The following is an 18,722-nucleotide window of genomic DNA, read 5'->3' as shown; positions in this document are numbered from 1 at the left end:
GCAACGTATGTGCAGTGGAATAAATCCTTGTCTCTGCTTTCCATTTTTCTAAGAAAGATTATCCATTTAGGTTTAACCAATATCTGTTTATATCTTAATGGATCACAGGAGAGCAGTTAACTTCTGGTGTCTTATTTAGGGCACTATACTGAGGGAAGAATTTATATGCGAGTAAACTGCGGTATCGGAGATTATCATGCCTTTTGACTTGGTGAATAGTTCTTCAAACCACTGAGGCTGTGGATATACATTTAGTCTGCAAGCTATTTTTTTTAGCACTGACTGCACATCACTGTTCATCATCAAAACAGTTTATGTGAGTGCTTCTTAGTGCTCTCCAAGCAATATGAGTTCACATACTTAAACAATTTAGTAGATGATTTGTGCTAAGAGAGTTGACTGTTGCTGAGAGTCAGTCAGGCTCTGAAAGGCTGTAACATGAAGTGAATGAACTAGCCCAATGTTTACTTTTGCCTGCTCCTGCATTTGGGTCAACTTAGTCCTTGTATTGAATGTTGTGATCTATGAGTCTTGTAACTCAAGATAGTGTCAGACATCACCTAAACCAATGCTGGTTTATTTCCATGTGTCAAATAATAGAGAGTTTTGCTTCAGAGAGGTACTTGGGGCAAGGCTGGCAGCTACCGTTTCCAATCAGAGAAAAAGCTTGAGAAGAGTGTGTCTGTTTTAGCAGGAGGCCAGACCTTCTGCCACTCGAAGCATTTCAATGTCCTCTTAAACAGAAGTGTTAATCAAAATATAGCAGACTAATTGTTTATGTGAGTGGATGAGATTATCCCAGACAATGTGGTGCTGTTTGACTTGGAGAAAGAACTGCGTAACCATACACAAAGCTGCACCACAGAGATAGTCGATTGGCTTTTTGATTGTGTAATAAAATCTGGAAAGGTGATAAAAATGGAGCTGATTTTTGGGTGGGGTGCTGTACTATCTTTTCAGATCAGCTTATAGCTGAGTCGTATTATTTACTGTGCACAAATGAATAGGGAATCGTAGCTAAGGCAGTGAGCAGGTTTTTAATCTTCATGTGCCAGGCAGCGGTTAACTTCTTGTGATAATGGGTAGCAGTCCGAGAGGGTTGTGGAGTGATAAGGAAAAGGTTAGAACAGTTTTACTCTGCTGAATATCATTGCACAATATTAGATTGACTTTAGCAGGACTTTTTGAATGGGGGTTGTGCACACCAATTAGTTTGTTTAACTTGAAACTAGATGTGAACTTTGGTACGCTATTTTTGTGTCCAGGTTCCCTTTGCAGGGAAACTGTCCAGCGGTGGGGCGGCCGTGCTGCTACAAGTCACTATAGGACCCAGGGTGGCATGGATACAAACCTCAGGATCTCGGGCTGGCCTGTAATTGCATTTAAGACCATACACTGACACAAAGAGATGGAATACACAAAGTACCCTGAAAGGTGGAACGCGTTCTTCCTGGGAAGGGCTGCTTAAATGTATCCCACTTATTTTCCTAATGGAAAAAAATAAATAAAAACAGAGAGTAGCCTGAGAGAGCTCCGAAAATGGAAAATGCTAGCTCGCTATTGTGTGCCTGCATGATCCTCACCACCCTGGTTGCGAGTTGGTCATGCAGGAGTAAATAATGATGACTACTTACTCCATCACCCACCGTGTTCTCACCTTGCTTTAGTTCCTTGTGGTAGCTGCACGGTCGTCTTCAAACCAGGTCCTTTCTTTTCTCCTATCACCGCTCATATTGTTTCCCCCCTTCCCCTCACGCCAGCAGGTGCAGGACTCCTGCCCCCTCATGCTTCTCCTCTTCCTGAGTCCTTGGAGCTCGGTCAGCGTGCCGTCCCACCGCCTGCCTTTCTCACATGTCCGATTTTGCCCTTTCCCTACCCTTCTGCTGCTGGAGGGCATGTGTTGGGTACCCACGGTCAATGAAAACTGCTTGCTGTAGCAGGGCGAGCTAAAAACCCCTGGAGGTTCCTTGCAAGTTGCGATCAGGGCTCTGCTGTGGGTGCCCCTGAGGTCCTCCCTCTCCTCTGGGTGCCCCTGAGGCCCACCCTCCCTCCCTCCGCAATGCCTCCTGCCAGCCAGCACAAAGCAGCCGCTTGCCCCGCGTTGCAGTGGGTCCCTGGTGGTGAATGGAGAAGGGGAAATGATTTTTTTTTTTTCACAATGTATACAATGAAAGGAAGCACTGTAATAAACCGAGTGAGGTAAAAAAGCTTTCCCGGCACATTACCTTCTAACACTTCTTCATCCTGTTTCTCTACTCCGCGTCCCACTCGGTGGGACTCCCCTGTCGGGGGGGGGGGCACTGGGGAGGGTCACGTCCAGCGCTCGGCCCCCCCGACAGCTGGCTTCTGCCCCTACCAGCCCCCGGGGCTGGGCTTCCTTGGGCAGAGCGGCCGGGGAGCCCTCGCTTGCTGCCGAGAAGGGGCTGCCAACGCGATGCTGTAGGCCGCCGTGGCTGCAGCTGGGGTGAAGCATGGCAGAGGGGCTTCGCCTTCTCAGCTGGCGTAGGGGGAGGCCGCGTGAAAGCCTCGCTTTGTCCTGTCGAGGGGAGGATTTTGGCAAAAGAAGGGGGAAGGTCTTGCGTACCTTAGCACATTGGAGCCGGTGTAGAGCAGCGCTGTTTTATTGCTGATGTAGCAAAAGGAATAATAAAGTGTCCAGAAGTTAAGTAAAAGGCAAGGGGGGTGGGAGGGTGGAGAGAGGAAATACTTGGAGATGTCTGCAGTGCTTCCTGTTTGCTTCTGAAAATTATGAGTCAGATCCCCCACAAACAGGAGAGAGGGGTTTGAAAACTTGTGAGATTTTAAAAAAGTAATCATGCACGGATTCATTCTCTTGGTCTGCGGGTTTTTGAGCTTTCAGAGCCGGAGGCCGTTTTTCACGTTTCTCTGGGCAGTGGTGACAGCAAAGAACACATGCTCTTTTCCTCTGCAATGAACATAGGGTTTTTTTTTTTAAATCTATATTCATACAGCATCAGGAAGTAGACCAGTAGAAAAGATACCAAATATCGCAAGATTTGGATAAAATGTGTGATATCATCGCAGTCCTTTGAGTTGATTGCTTTGACTTGAAAAACTTGTGCAAGACGAATTAGTTGTAACCGTCAAGCTGAATTTGCCATTGCTTTATGAGTTATATACTTTGGCACAGGAGGGAGAAAGTGCGTTGTGTGTGTGCCTGGATCGTGTTTGAGAATAACAGTGCTTTGTACTCACTGATCCAGGAGGAGGAACCATGCTCCTTTTGCCCAGGTAAAACACAGTTTGCACCTTTAAAACTCTTGGATTTTATGGGATTGTAACATGAACGTTAGTAAGTGTGTGTATAGCAGTAATGCACTTAAAAGGAAAAATGAAGTGGATGCCATTCCTCCCCTTACCGTATCACTGAAGTGCAGGCTTTTCTAGAAGACATGATTCTTTGTTTCTCTGCCAGTTAATTCCCAGTAAGTGTATGTAAGTGATAAAGGACTCCAGCTCTCCAAATAGAAAGTGATTACTTGCAAACTTTTCTCCTCTTTTACAGTGTCAGGATAAATTGTACGAGGAGACCGGGAAAGCATTTCCTTCAGCTGAAAAGAATGCTGCAGAACTCGAGGGCCTTAACGTAAAAGGCCAAACTCATTTCTTTGTAACAGAGCTTGTTGTTAAGACACACCTTAGTAGGTGATATAACATTTGGACAACTGACAGCACAGCCTGAGCATCAGCGCTCTTCGGTGTTCAGCAGAGTGATTGCTCTGATATTTGTCGTGATTAAAAAGCCCCCTCATCCCAGTTCAGCAAAATGTTGTCAGTACTGAGAGCGCAAGTGGAAGCGTTAGGTCAAGGATGGGACCATTTGAAAAAAAAATTTCTGCTGTGTCCATACCGATAAACAAACACGTGCTCACATGTCCCCTGGGTTGCTGGGGCGATGGTCTGTACCAGCGAACTGCTGAGAGTGTTTCCTGGTGTGATTCTGGCACTAATGCTGTCCCCAGACCCTGTGCAGGGACGGGGCTGGAGGGTTCTTGGAAGCTCCTCCTGGAGCTCCTCAGCGCCGAGGTCTGCTGAGGCAGACGTGGGGGTTTCCGTGCTGCTTGGCCTCAGACCCTGGGAGCATTCTCGGGCACGTTAAATTTGCTGTTGTGAGTATAGCCTCGCTGCGTTAAAACCGGAGGGAATGCCAGCCTGCATTGTGGTCAGTTTGAGAAAAGGTCTGAAGCAGTTTTGAGGTTTGAACCTGCTTATTACGGCATTTTCCCATTTTAAAATGCTAGTTATGAAAGACTCACACAGGCAGTGCAGCAATGCGTTGGCTTTTTTTCCACCTTTACCTTCATGCCAGTAGACCTGCACAGAAGCTACTGTTTTGCCATTTTGCTTATGGTTGCTGTTTCTTGGCTCTCCTGCCTCCCAATTCCTTTCCCTGTGGAAGGAGTGTTCCCAAGCATTTCCTCTCCGGGTTGCTTCTTGGCGCTGGTACATGTAACTCTCCTAAGCGAGCGTGTACAGGTTGGGTGTAGGTGTGGCAAAAGGCTCCGAGAGCTGCTCCCAGCTACTGGGAAAGCAGCTCTGAGAGAATCTGGAACACTTCCCAAAATGATCTGTCCCAGTAGGAAACTGGCTCTGCTTAGTTTAAAAACAAGTAAATAGTGTCACTGTAATTTTTCAACTGTTTGTTTGTTTGGAAGGTATTTTTCAACTTGCTGCAGAAGAAACAGAAAAGCAAAGAGAATATGCAAAAACACCTGGTCCAGCTGCAAAAATTTGTAAACACTTATCATTGCAAGATGAAAATAAAATAAAAAAAATCTTTTGTTGAGAGAATTGGAACATGTGTTGATGTGATCTCGTATCCTTCAATAACTCTGCATAATTCTCATTACCATCAGTGGGAGCTGGACACATATCAAAGGGTGAGCAGACCTTGTTCAGTGAATTCCTGCAAACCAAGTCATTGTCCCCGGAGGCAGAAGTAAACGCTGAAACCAGCAGCAGGATTTTGGGAGCTGAATTACGTGTTGGGTATGAGCTTGATGGTGGTTACGCTGTTAAACTGACAGCTTTTTATCTGAAGGCAAACCCAGATAGCGCTGTACTTCCAGAGCGATGCCTTGGCAGGAACGTGGTTGGGGAAGGTTCATGGTTCTGGTGTAAAGCACGGGTTTGTCCCCAGTGCCAGGATATATCTATATATCTATCTATATATATCATGCCCCGTGGAAGGGGGCTGTGCTGGTGGGGGCCCAAGTCCTGCCGCATGGCACAATGTGCTGGTTGGTATTGAAGGCAGCAGCCTCTGGGGTACACTAAAGAAAGAATATAAAAAGCACTGAGTTAAATGCTTAGTTGCTGTTGCAAAGTGCTGTTTGACTAACTTCAATGGAATTACACGTGTTCACGCTAGCTTGGGACTTGTCGCCATCTGAAGGCCTCCGAAATGAGGCGGGTCCTTTCTTCATTTGGTGTCCTGACATATAACAAAGTTTGTAATATTGAGTTATTTTGGTATCTATGTTATCTAAAGGAGGGGAATTTTTTTATCTTTAGCAAAAAGTTAGGCACATAAGATTTGCCTTTGCTGTGTGAAATAAACACTGCAAAATGTGTAAAATGCCAGCATTTTAAGAAATGTTTTCCTTGCACATTTTTACATAAAGTGACATCAATTGCTCTGCCAGATTATTACTGTTTATGTTACAAAATGGCAAAAGACCTTGATTTGATTTCCAGGATCTAGATTCCAAGTTGTGTTTGCAGGATTGGTAATTTGTGCCTATGTATTTGTGTATGTATATATTTGAGTATGTATGTGTTTGTCTATATATATGTTATTGTCTCAGAATTGTTGAGGTTCGTTAGAGACCTTACAGTAGCATTTGAGGCTGGTTTGTCTACTTAAACAACAATATTTTTACATTATACTATTTCAGCCAAATGTAAGTTTCCTAATTCTCTCCTTTTGCTTATGCTTCTTTTATACAATAAGTGTTGCCGTTTTGATGTGTAGGTGTGAATGCCTTTGTTACCATTTTTGGTGATGAAGTCACTTTTTTGATGACGGGACAGATATCAGTGTTTCTCAACTGTATTTTTCTGGGTAAAGCTCTCTGTTTTCATTAAATGGTGTTAACAGTGGCAATTTCAGCCTTTCCGATTCCTTTTGTTACCACACAGTTCTTCAAAACGGTCCTTTCAAGTGGACGCTTGTAACTAGGCGTGACATAGCTATAGACAAATCTGAGCAAAAAGCACAAAGTCTTCTGGTGCAAGCTGAGTGTAGAATTTCTTTTGATTGTGATTATTTGCTCTCTACTGCTGGCTTGGCTCTGCTGTCTCTGGCTGAATAGGTAACCCTGCAATGAGTTCTGCATGTCTACTTGATTTTAAGACCAGTGATATTATTAATAGGACCTCTGTTCTGAAGCCAATATGTACCAGTCTGATAGGGACTGATTAGTGAACTACATGCCTAAAATTCACATGATGACGTGGGCTTGCATAGTTCTGAAAATCCCATTTTTAGTTAGCAGTGGTCACAGTGTCAGTGTTTCTAATGCACGTTATGTGAAAATACCTAGTAATTTTACTAGGTAGAGTTGAGCGGCAGACCTGTTATGGGTAGTTGTAAGGTATAAGTGGGCAGAACTGATGTGTTTAATCTTGATTTTCTGATTTGCTTCTAAGTAAGCATTGTGTTTTATTGGGCCAAATCCTAGACTTGTTACAGTATTTGCATTCGGTATGTAGCTAGTTGGACTAAATATGAAGTAGAAGAGCTGCAGAAGTTAGATTTTACTTAAAAAGTTTGATGAAGGATGCCTCGGATGCTCTGAAAATAAAGGGAATGTTTGGAGATTATCATGAATGTTTGTGGTATGTGGCCTCTGCCCTGAAGAACATGAATATAAAGCCTCAGTTGAATACTGTATGTGGGATAATACTTCAAATAGACTGTTGAACAGCTGATGAGCAGATGATGACATTTTTGGATTTTTATGTATGATAATATGCTCAAAGAACTACAATATTTTAATACATAGGTTCACTTCTACAACGTCCTGCTTCTTAAAGTCTTGTCTTGAAATGATCAAATTTCCAGTTTTAACAAAATTGTAATAATTAATACAGCTTGCTTTGCCTTCATCATTTTGCATACAATTAACTAAAACGGTCCTTTACCTCTGTCTTCATGAGCAGTAGTTGAGCGAGCTTAATTGAAACTGAAGGAAGGTTTTTCTCTTTTGTACCACCACGTCCTCACCCTTGAACGTATACTGTGGGACATGCTGGCAATCTTTTTTTTTAAAAAAATGCATATTCTTTGTACCCTATGCGTAGGCACCGTAACATAACGTTTTTCTCCAGTCGTTGGAAAGCCGGCAGTGAGTGTGCACCTCCAAGAGTGCGGTGGTATCAGTCTTGTTTTGCTGAGAGGTGCGCAGAAGGAAGGTGGATGGCAGCAGGAGAAATACCTCAGCCAGGTCCTCCTGGGTTTCTCATCTGCATCTCAGCAAGGCACAAGAAAAATTGCCAGGCATTCAGCTTGAACTAGGAGAAAAGCCTTGCAGAAAGCTAGTACCTCCGTCCTGAGATGGCTGGAGGTCTCACTTAACATGTTTTTCCAAAGCGTGATCATGTCAAAGTCACACGAGTAGCTAATAGACAAGGGAGAGAGGGATGCCGTGTCCAGAGGATGTTTCATCCTCCTATTTTACACATCTGCCCTGCAGCAGGTTGTTATTGCACTCTGGAGGTGCCTGTCTCTCAATCTTGACTGAAGAAGGATCTCAGATGATGGATTTGAGCTAGATACCTAACACTTACTTGGCTGAACCGAGGCCACCAGAATGCCATGTTCCACCCTGTCTCCAGGCGAGATTGGTTTGGCAGTGGTGAGCTCTCTGGTGGTGGGCTCCCTCTGTTTGAAGAGTCTCCCACATAGCCGTGCACCCAAAAAAGAAAACGTTAGTAATGGAAAAATTGTCCAATCATCTCCTACGTGCTGCGTATTGTTAGTGGGTCTATGTTCTGTAAGCCACTACTGCTTTCAGAAAGCTTTTCTAATACCCATTTTATCCTTTCCATTTCTTAGCTTTAAAAGAATGTCTCAATACAAATTTCATCCAAAAGAGTAAGTTTTCCTGTGCAATCAATTTCTTCAATCAAATGCCTTTAAGCTATCACAACATCCTTGTATGACAGAGTTTTACTTTTCATATTAAAAAAAAAAAAAAAGGAAGAAATCAGACATTTCCTTGGTTTTATGGAAATGTAATTTGTTTTTCAAAATACCGAGACAGACTGAAGCCAAAACAAGCCTGGGAGCAGAGCACCAGCATTTTGGAGAGGCGTAGCAGGAGTTTGTGTGACTGGGGAACGAGCCGACTGGGCCGGGCTGGCACACCTCCTCCCATTGACAATTCCCAAGTCCCCTTTTGAGAGCAGAAAATAGATATGCTTGGCACCACGGGAAAATGACTTAATGTATGTTTTATTGATGTGCAGATCTTGAATTACTGTGTGAATGTTTGTTTACTTGGCAAAAATTAGTATGCACAAGCTAAGTTCAGTACCATTTCCCCTTTGCATAAATGATGTGTCTATTATGCAGGCCAAGAAAATTGCAAAATTGGGACTAAAATCTAAGAATCATGTTTTTTCCCCTCCACTGTAATCTCCAAATAACGCTTTATTCTATTGTAATAATTTATTTTAACTCTATTCTTATAATTTATTTTAATTTGCACAATGTTTTAAATGTAACTAACTATAAAATGGATAAACAAATTCTACTTGAACAGGTTTCTGAAGCTTTTACCATCTAAAAGCATGACTGGATATAATGTAATTTAAAAGAATAACAAAGTGGCATTCGGGATTTATAGCTGGATTACTTAATTGAACAGTCAAAACTTCTGCATTTTTTTTTTTTTCCACTCTGACATGCAAGCCTGCGGGTACAGTTACAAGAATATATGAATGCACTATCAGATAAAGAAAAAAACTTCAGGGCTGATAATTAGTGCAACTGTTAATGCAAATGTGGAGCTGCCTGCTCGTGTGCTGTTGGTATCTTGCTTTCTGCCCTTCTGTCCCCTTGACATTTGATAATAATAGAGAGACCTGTGCAAGCATTTTTCAGCATGGTGAGAATGGCTGAGTGTTCCTGATATGTGTGGTTGAGGTAAAATGAACCCACATTCTTGTTTTATGCTGAGGATGGGTTATGGTGAAATTTGTCTGCTGTTTAAGACGCTTTGAGAAGTCTGGAGTATTTGAGATGCATAGAAGTTTGTTTTCCCAGAGTAGGGGTATTGATTTAATAGCTTCTTTCAACCTGTGTTAAGCTTTGTGTTTGTAGCAATTAAAATTTGTTCAGAAAGGAAAGGATAAAATTGCTAAAGTTTGAGGCAGGCAGCAGTCAGACTTTCTAGTCTCCCTCTTTGGCATGTAGTGCAGTTCTTGTTTAAATATTGCGTACTATGATCCTCCCGTTTATCAAAAGGCATTTTTAATGTGGAATCTTCCTAAATGGTACACAGGCCTAACAGCCTTGCTATAAGTGCAAGGAAGATCCTTTTTGTTTTCTGTGCAAGCTGGGGTTAATGTAGGAGACCGTGAAAGATGCAGAGAAGGTGGTGATGAAAAATTAGGCTTTGGAAAGGAAGGAGACAGGAAAAAAGACAAATTTTATACAGTGGGGCTAAATCATAGAGCTGTAAATAATTTGAATCAGGACTGGTAGTCCAAAAGGAGCATGAACTCATATTTTGCGAAGGGTGAGGTGTGATGACTGTAGATTTTTGGCAGGAGACCGCTTGAAGCAAGCACGAAGTGGGCTGACCTAGATGCCTGATAAGAGCCTCAACGAAATGAAAAGTGGGTGGACCTGAGGAAGAACTGGGTGGACCTGATTGTTTTGGCACTTAGGTATTTGATGCTTGATTTCCAGGGCAGCAAAATTTTAATAACCTATTGTTCGTTATTGGTTGGCTACTTAGTGATATGACTAGCATCTCTCTTCTTGAGCGGTTGCTGGGATGTGCGGAGTTGCAGGAGAGGCTTTGTATGCAGGAGCTGTGGTTGGGAAGGGAAGAAGTGTGTTGGGTGGAAGGTGCTGAGGAGGAGTGTTTCTGATAAGGAGGTCGTGTATGTGAAGGGATGTCTGTGGAGCCAAGGAAGGGAGGCTTTGAGAGCTGGTCCTTTGTTCGCGAGGGGGCGTTGAGGTTATGTCTCTTTGGGATGTAACCTCAGCGTGATTTGTGAACTGATGTTAAACAGAGATATTGCCTGGCTCCACTTGTAATTAAAAGGTTCCAGTCCTCTTGCTGATGTCTGTTGTCAACGTTGCCCTTTCTTTCTGCTGCTGCCAGGCCTTATGCTGCTCAGAAAATCCATGAAATGATGATACCATTAAGAGAGTAAAAGCTGAGCAGCTGAGAGTGTCTTAGATTGAAGACATTGCCTTTAGCTTAGTTTATTCAGCTTTTTGAGGTGTCAAGTACTCTACATGTGTGTAAAGAGTACACATAGGAGTTCTGCACATCCCTGTGTATTATAGTAGTTAGACATCAGTAGCTGGCTCTTGCATTTTTTTAACAAGTTACGCGCACACACACACACACGCATGTGTAGTTACAGGTATGAGAGAGTGTGTGCTTTGTGCATTTTGTCTTGTGTGTTTGTTTTGGTATTGTTTTGCTTAATAATATTGGCTATGAAAAGTGGAAGTCTCTGTTGGAGTCTTTGTAGGAAGAGACAAAATACATTTCAGGATGATTTTTTTTTAAAGTGAAGGCACAAACCTAAGATAAATGAATATTATGTGGCACAACCTAAAAAACATTTTATGTTATGAAAGAGCCCTAAAATTCATTAAATCCATCATCATTCCTTTTCTATTTTTTTTCTTACATTGGTTTTTGTTCTTCCAGAATGCAACTGTATCTCACTAGTAAATTTAAAATAACTCATCATTGTGAACAGGTTTTTTTTTTTTTCTAGGATTATCGCTATAGAACTATTTCTTGATTCTCACGCTACATCTGCAAGTTCCTAGAAACCTTTGGTGTATTTACCTGTAGTCTGTGTTAGGTAATCAGAGAAGCTTGTAGAACGTGAAGACTCCTCCAGTGTTTCTGATTCGTACCTGTAAACCCAGGTACCGTTAGTCTTCTCTGCCGACATACCTGCCTTATCAGTTACACTGCTACTGCTTAGTCCCGCTCCTCCCATCCACGCGTCCTTCCTCCTGTTTCCCCAAATACGCAGTGAGTCCCCGCTGGTTCTTCACACGCTTGTTCTGGTTTTTCTTTCAGCGAAACTGTCTGCTTCTGCCCAGTGTCTGGGGAGCAAAGTGATACTAGAAGCTGTATGAGGAGTTTAAAGTTTGTATTAGGCTAGTTCTGAATACAAATGATTAATAGTATGGGGAGAAGTCGATCTGGTCCTCTGGTCCCTGAAACAACAAAAATGAGAGGGACCGTATTTGAAACTGCAAACGCGTTTAGACAGGTGCCACCTTATACATGGAATTCATTGCTGCAAGATATTATTAAATGGAATGCTTCTACACATGTTTGGCTTGGCATGTGGTGAGAAAGGACAGATTTAACCCCCCCAAACAATGGGGGAAGATGAAGGGAGAGGAAGATAGGGTATAGGACTCTGGGCAGGTTTGTGCTTTGACTGCTCCACACGATAAGGTGCGTTATCGTGGCTGATGCTAACAGGGAGCTGAAAGCTGCCTTTGCTTTTTTCCCCTGCCTCTGCTGAGAAGCACGCCTTAACTCCTAGGCATTGCTTTAGATAGTTTCAATTCTTGTTTAACATGGCTTTGCACGCTGTAACGTGAGGTCTTAATGGCTTGATGAATGCCTGCTGGTCTGTGAGGTTGGCTGCGTGCGGCGGCACGGTGGGGAGCTGCCCTTGCGTCCCCTGCGGCGAGTGGAGAAACTTTCGCTGCCCTCAGTGGGAGAACGACTGGGCGTCTAAGACGAGCAATCCCATGGATGTTGTTATTTTCAGACCCTAATTCTGCTGTTACTGATTACAAAGGGGCGTGCGTAAAGTCCAGGGCCATAATTATTATTTTGACTTTTCTGATGATTTATCTTAGGCACCAGTGAACTACTGCACAACTTAATTACTACAGCAGTGCAACAATTTCTTGGAGGCATTGTGCATAAACCAGATATTTATCGTGTTCACGGAAGAACTTGCACAAATAAAAATCCTATCATACGTGTGCAGGAAACCCCTTTGTTGTTTATATGCTGCCAACATATGAAAAAATGAAATGCAGTCATGTTGTATCTGACAGGTACTGAATGACAACAGAGGGCACGAAGCGATATTACCTGTTTGCAGTCCAGCTGAAGAATTAAAACCCTTTGAAGTTTGCCAAAGCTCCTTCAATGATACAGTGGCGTGAATATTGGCATAATAATTTAGATCAGTTATTTAAATAGCTAGCAAATTTGGTAGTATAATATCGTAAATTCTGCCTTTATCTGAAAAGTCTTCTCTGGTGCACTTTGGCCTCCAATGCAAACCAGCAAGCGAGCGATCTTAAAATGTGCTGTGGTCTGACAGGAGCTGCAGGTGCCCAAGACCTTTTTGTAGTCAAGCCTGTTGTTGGGTTTCACACATCTCAAACGGATTGTTTGCAGGTTACAAAGGTCACGAATTACTGGTTGTTTACTGCAGCCACCTAGCAGGCTTCTGTAACAAACCAGCTGCTGCTTTTTGGCTCAGTATAAAAAGTGAGATTTGAATATTATAAATTGTGCATCAGAGGAAGTGGTCTGTGTTTGAAGAGCCTCTTCTGTTCCAGTCTACAGAACAGGCTGAAGTTTTCATCGTGTGCGATGTGCAACTCGACTCTCACTACGGTACCGTAACAAGCACCTCCACGTTAAACAAGGAGCTACTGAGCTCTTCGAAGGACATGCTGCTGGAATACAGGATGAATGTCATTATGTGGAAATCGTGGGGGATTAAATCGTGGAAAGATTGCTATACAGACAAAGCAATACTTTATTCAGATTTTTGTCCTGTGTTGTAAGATAGAAAGGTGTCAGAAGCTGAGGCACTGGGCGAGGGCTCAGGAGATGATGTTTCTGGTCTGTCGTGCCACTGTCTTGCCCGCTGTCAATTAATCTTTCTGTGCTGTCACTTCATGTCTATAGGATGTGGGAGTAGCAGCAGTTCCTTTCTCCTTTCTCTTATGTCTTTGGTTCCTAATGACTGCAGAACTCATTTATGGTCCTTATCTTTGTGCCTTTAGAGAATACTTAAATCAAAGTGATTGACATTAATTGTTTAATGTCTGTTTTCTGAACCGTGGAAGTCTCACGTGTTTGAACACTGCAGCTAATTGGCTCAGCGAGCGTGCAGGCTTTGTTTGTTTTTCTCAGCACCGACACCTTGTTTTCTGTATGACTTTTGTTACGGTGATGTCGCACCACGATGAAAGTTTTGCATTTCATCCACAGTTACAGTTGTCATGAGGGTGCACAAGTTGTCACCAAAGAACACAAGATGTTCCTTGTGAATTAATTACGCTCAGCTTCCAACGTACTGTCCTCCATCCTGACAGTGCGTAAGGGTCAAACCTTATGGGTTCATTCAGAAAGCCTTTGAGGGATTTTGCTGAGGGGGGAGTACTTCTTGGCTCTAAAATCCTTTGCCAAAGCTTCTGTTAAGGTAGTCCTTTCCAGCCCTGTTTCTTCTGTGACTCCAGGTTTTTAGGTGCTGTTTAGAGGAAGCTTTGACCCATTAGACCTAGAGGGCATCTTGCAGGACTGACTCTTCCTAAGTCCTGCTTTCCGAACCTCACTTTGTTCTTGTTAAGCCTGGCCTAACCCAGACTGTGAAAAACACAATTCCTGGAACTGTTACTTCAATTCTCCTTCCTCGCTGACACCTCACATTTGCATCCACTTATGTTATGAGATCTAAGCTGCTGACTTCCAAAATTCTTTATAATTTTTGCTTCTGTTTCTGGGAGCTGCAACCGCAGTGGACAGCTTGGCAGCGGTCAGCTTGCTGGAGGTAGAAAATTCATGGACATGCTGGGGGATCGGTCTTGCTGCGCTCGTGGCTAGATGTGAAGCCTTCGCCAACTTGAGTGAAAACTGAATGCATCTATTGCGTAATTTGGCTCAACCCGAATTGTGCTTTTTCTGGCAATTTCCCACAGAAAATGCTGCTAAGACTGTTGTTGTGAAGTGGTAGGGCAGTAGTGTGTCCTTAAACATGATTTTCCTGAATAATTGTTTGAAACAGGCAGATTATTTATGGCATGCTTCCTGAAAGGAAGCTGAATTTATGTTTAGGAAGTTCTGTGATAAGATTAACAATTTATATTTTTGAATTTTATTGTTTATTTAGCTTCTAACATATTGTGAGAAATATATTTTACGTGTAACATCCATGTACGCGGTGTAACAAAAGGAACTTTAACCAAATTTAAATGAAGTGGGATCTGAAACATAGGCCATAATTTAGTGCAATAGAAGAAATCCTCTTTCTTGAAGGAAGAAGTGGAGTTTTCTTTTCTTGGTTATACTTAGTAAATGAATAATAGAGTTTCTGAGGTATTATTTGAATTAAATTGCAGAAATGTGTCAACTTGTGTATCTATGGCGTGACAGGTATGTCTCTGTATTTATATACACTGATGTCAAACGCATGATTTAGTAAGTGTAATAACTTTTGTTTTTCTAGGTTAGTGGATGACCGGTGTGTGGTTCAGCCCGAGGCAGGTGACCTTGCTAATCCTCCAAAGAAGTTCAGAGGTCAGTAACTGGGGATAATTTTTTTGTTATGACCGATTGATGCATGTTCTAACTCCTTGGGCACTTTGCCTTACCAGACACGTAACTTCCCAGATCCCTTCATGATTTGTGAACACATTGCCAGAGTTTCAAACTGGAATGTGAATGACAGATTTTTGGAACTAAATACCAAATCAGCAAAGGCATGAGGGATAGGTGGAAAACATGGGGAAAGGGACTAGTTTTCCTGTAGTCCAAGAGTTGGTTGCTCTGTTCCGTGCACTGAACGCTGATCCCCTGGTGTGTGACCAACTCCTTGCTCCAGCCCTGCTCTTACAATGGCAAACAAGCTCGTGAGATTCAAAACTGCCTGAGCTGCTGTTTTTGTTGGTTTTTTTTTTTTTTTGAAAGATAAGACAACTTTAATGACTACCCCCAATTATTTTGTCAGCTTTTTGTTTTGCTTTTGCTTAAAACCCTATCTGATTTTTCTCAACCTTCTTAGACATGACCTTGTAGATTTGGATAATTCTGTTATTTTGCTTATTGGAGAAAAATAATGCACTGACAACATGCAGTTTCTACTTTCTGAATGCTAAAAAAAATATTCCTGTGGTATCGGAAGTTCTGTGTGTTTATATGCAGGGAAGGGAATAAAACGTCTCAGTCTTGCCTGTACTCGATTTAAGCCATTGGCTCTAGCTGTGCCAAAGTAGAGCCTTACTAGCCTGATCCAGACCTCTTTTGGCTTAAAGGGGCTTAGATTCACACCTGTTGTGAGATAGACAGTAATGGCTTACCTGCTTTAGAGCAAGGGAAATGTTTCATGGCTGTTTGTATCTCTCAAGGGGTTGCACTGACATTCTTAACCTTACTATTTCCAGTACTTATTATATACTGTAGTATGTATATGCTATTATCGCAAAAAAGTTGCATTTAAAACATTGAGAGACTGAAGTTCTGCTTTCCCAGAGTATTCAAGGTTTTTTTCCATTATATATTCAGGAAATGTCAGCAGTTGGTTCCAGTTCCAGCTGTGAACATTCAGTGCATTGGCAGATCTTGGAAGTTGAGAAAGTGAGGCTGTATACTTAGAAACTAATAGTAAAATTTCAGTCATCTGTGTGATGGAATAACTTTATAGCAGACATGGGGATAGCATCTAGTTCTCCAGTGTGGCTTTTGGGCTACCTAACTGATTTCATCCTCTTGCTGCCTGCAAATACATGTTTAATTCACAGCTTCCAGGTTGCACAAAATTTCAGGTGGGGATTCTTTGGACAGTATTTCTGTCACTTTACCACCGTGATGTGTTCCCAAAGTAGAACATATCCAGGTTTCTAGATGAGACAGGAGTCACTGGAAAATATTTGCATGTGATAGTATAATTGCAGAATACATCCAAATGCCTACAATCAAGGAGCTGAACAGAGGCTAAAAAGACAGCCTTAATTTCTTCATTGTCTAACATTTGAGGGCTTGATTTTATAACTTCAGTACAGTAGAGTTCTTTTATTGCAGTTCTGTGATGTTCTTTCCTAACTTGAAAAGGCAAAGAAGGAAAAAATTGATAGTGTTCTGTGTTGAGTTGTTTTTTTTTTTTAAAAAGGTTATTTCAGCAGCATCAGGAAGGTCTGGGCACTTTGATTCAGGGTGCAAGGAACTCAGCGCTAATGGCATGCCATGAGTGGTGCCAGTAGTACGTGTGTACGTAGACCGCCTGTCAGAAGGGGATAAGATACAGACAAGACGTACAGCTGTTTGCTGCTGCTGGGGGAATGCGAGCGCTGTACTCCTGAGTTACGCCCCAGCTTCTGCAGGGGAATGTTTTCTATTAGTTGTAGACAGTTTTGGCTCTGTTCCCTATTGCAACCTCTGTCTGTTGCTTGCATAACGCATCCCTTTATTTCTGGTTGCCTCTGCTCCCTCTTCCCCACAGCATCTAACCTTTCCTTTTCTGTGACTCAGATCCTCCAATTCTTGGGGATCCCCTCTTCTCCCTTTCCTCCCTGCCCCACAACTTGTTACCAGCTACTTTCTTCCTCCTCACTGCTGCTTCTTTGCTCTCTTTGGCTCCAGCAGCCTCTCCTCCTGTCAATCCTCACCTCTTTCTGGTTTAGGGTGCACCCATACCTGACTTAATTTTGAAGTGGCTTGCTTAGCTATTGCTGGCATTGTGGTAGCTTGCAAATTTGGATGAACTGCAACATCTGTAGGAGAAGCTAAATTAGTGAAAAAGTGAGTTTTGTCACCTTAATTGATGCAACCCACCATGCTATAACATCATGGCATCTAGTAGCATTTTCATGTTGCTTCGGGTATGTGTAATTGAGTGGCATTCAGGAGAATGGCTGCAGCAAAGATAAAGCTGTTGTTTGGTGGTTCTCTCCTCCTTACAAGTCAAATTCTAAGTGTGGGAATAGCAAGGGTTTTGCTGAGAACACAGCAAAACCTTGCTGTCTAATTGTGATTTTTAGTGCCTGGTACCACAGAGGTGTCTGTACTACGAGAGCAACCAAAAGCACATCTATGCCATGCTTTGTTAAATTTCTTAGCTCTGCTCAAGAGCACTGAGGCAAGAGAGTTGCTAAATGTTGTTCTTATAACCAAGAAACATAAGCAAACCCCATATTCCACTCCCCCCCCCCCCCGAGAATCTTCTGGGAAATAGCATTCAATTAAAATAGCAAAGTTAAACAAAAACTGCTTTAAGTAGGTTCTTGACATACAAAGAAGACTTAGGCATGAATGATTAATTGAATGATTAGACATAAGCAACTAAAAATAGCATCTAACAGCAGGAAGAGTAGGGCCTCTTTAGTAATAGGAACTGCTGTCTGTATGGTTTACAATGTTTTTATCACTGATAGCTGAACTGGCGTTGATTTGAGGTTAGGGCACGACCTAAGAGTCAAAGAAGTATGAGAAAGGCATGTTTCTAACAAGATGTTTAGATTCCAAGGACTGACTCCGAAAATTAACTTCAGAGGACTATGTTTGTTCTGTTTTGGTAATATTTTTTCAACCCTTTCCCCAACAGAATTTTTTTTTTTTAAAAAAACCCTGCGTTTTCTGACTACTTATATCCCTCCTACAGAGTTCACTTGGAGATCAAATTTAGGTACTGAGCAGTTGGCGTGAACTGAAAGCCTACGTAAAAAGGTGTCTCAAAATAGCAGTTTCATTTTTGTTATGTGTTTACTTTTTTTTTGAGTGGGTGGTAGCTATTCTAGTTGTTTCAGAACATCCTACAAAATGGAGTGTTGTTAAGCTAAGGAAAGCTGTGGTTGCTTTTCATTTTGTGTCCATACAAAGCAGCTGTGGTCCAGATTTCCCCTCCAGTCACACTGGAATGAACCTGGAGTGGCTCTGTGTTCATCAATGTGCATATCCAGATTTGCATCAGTGCAAAGGAGGGCTGAATTTGGTCCCACACGTGTTTCCTGAAGTCTGTTAAAAAAAAAAAAAAAGAGGCATTTGTGACTTTTCAGTTGAATTTAAGGGACGGATCAAGCCAGGTGCTTCTTGTCCTAATTCTAACTGAAGCTAGTGAGAGCTAAAGCACTTAGTGTCGTGATGGAAACGCTTACTGGGCTGCAGGGTCAGCTTCACAGAGATTAGGAAGACTAGTGTGTGCCAGAAGCCCTGTGCCTCTGAAGAAAAGTCACATCACGAGCAACAGAACTGCAAGTTTCCTCAGAGTGTGACTTTAAGCACAGTTCAGCTTGATGCTGTGCTCTCCAGTGGGAAACACTTCCAGCTTCCAAGTTGTAGAACAGCAGAGATAAGACCTGCTTGTTGGTCAAATTTAGCAACTCTGAAAAAAGGAGCACAAGTCTCTCTTCTATTGTAAATGTAAAATGACTTAAGTTCTTAAATTGATTTAAACTTCCCTACATTTTATACCCCTTTTTCTTGAGGCACCTGCAATGAAAAGTGATGTTTGAGTTCCTA

The 18,722-nt window shown here is 42.3% G+C and overlaps 1 protein-coding gene across 3 annotated transcripts in view; it reads left to right on the top strand.

Moving 5' to 3' along the window:
• The window catches only part of ITPR2 (inositol 1,4,5-trisphosphate receptor type 2), a 263,261-nt gene that overhangs the window by 17,200 nt on the left and 227,339 nt on the right, over positions 1-18,722 (top strand). For 2 of the 3 annotated variants that reach the window (XM_054827703.1, XM_054827693.1), the window contains exon 2: positions 14,719-14,789. In XM_054827703.1, the coding sequence (XP_054683678.1) occupies positions 14,719-14,789 (71 nt within the window). Of the gene's footprint in view, positions 1-4,061; positions 4,131-14,718; positions 14,790-18,722 lie in introns of those variants that run through there. The other variant, XM_054827713.1, reaches the window with a different exon arrangement.

This window comes from Grus americana, chromosome 1, assembly GCF_028858705.1.
Source record: "Grus americana isolate bGruAme1 chromosome 1, bGruAme1.mat, whole genome shotgun sequence".
Taxonomy (NCBI): Eukaryota; Metazoa; Chordata; class Aves; order Gruiformes; family Gruidae; genus Grus; species Grus americana.
This window is presented reverse-complemented; position numbering and strand designations above follow the sequence as displayed.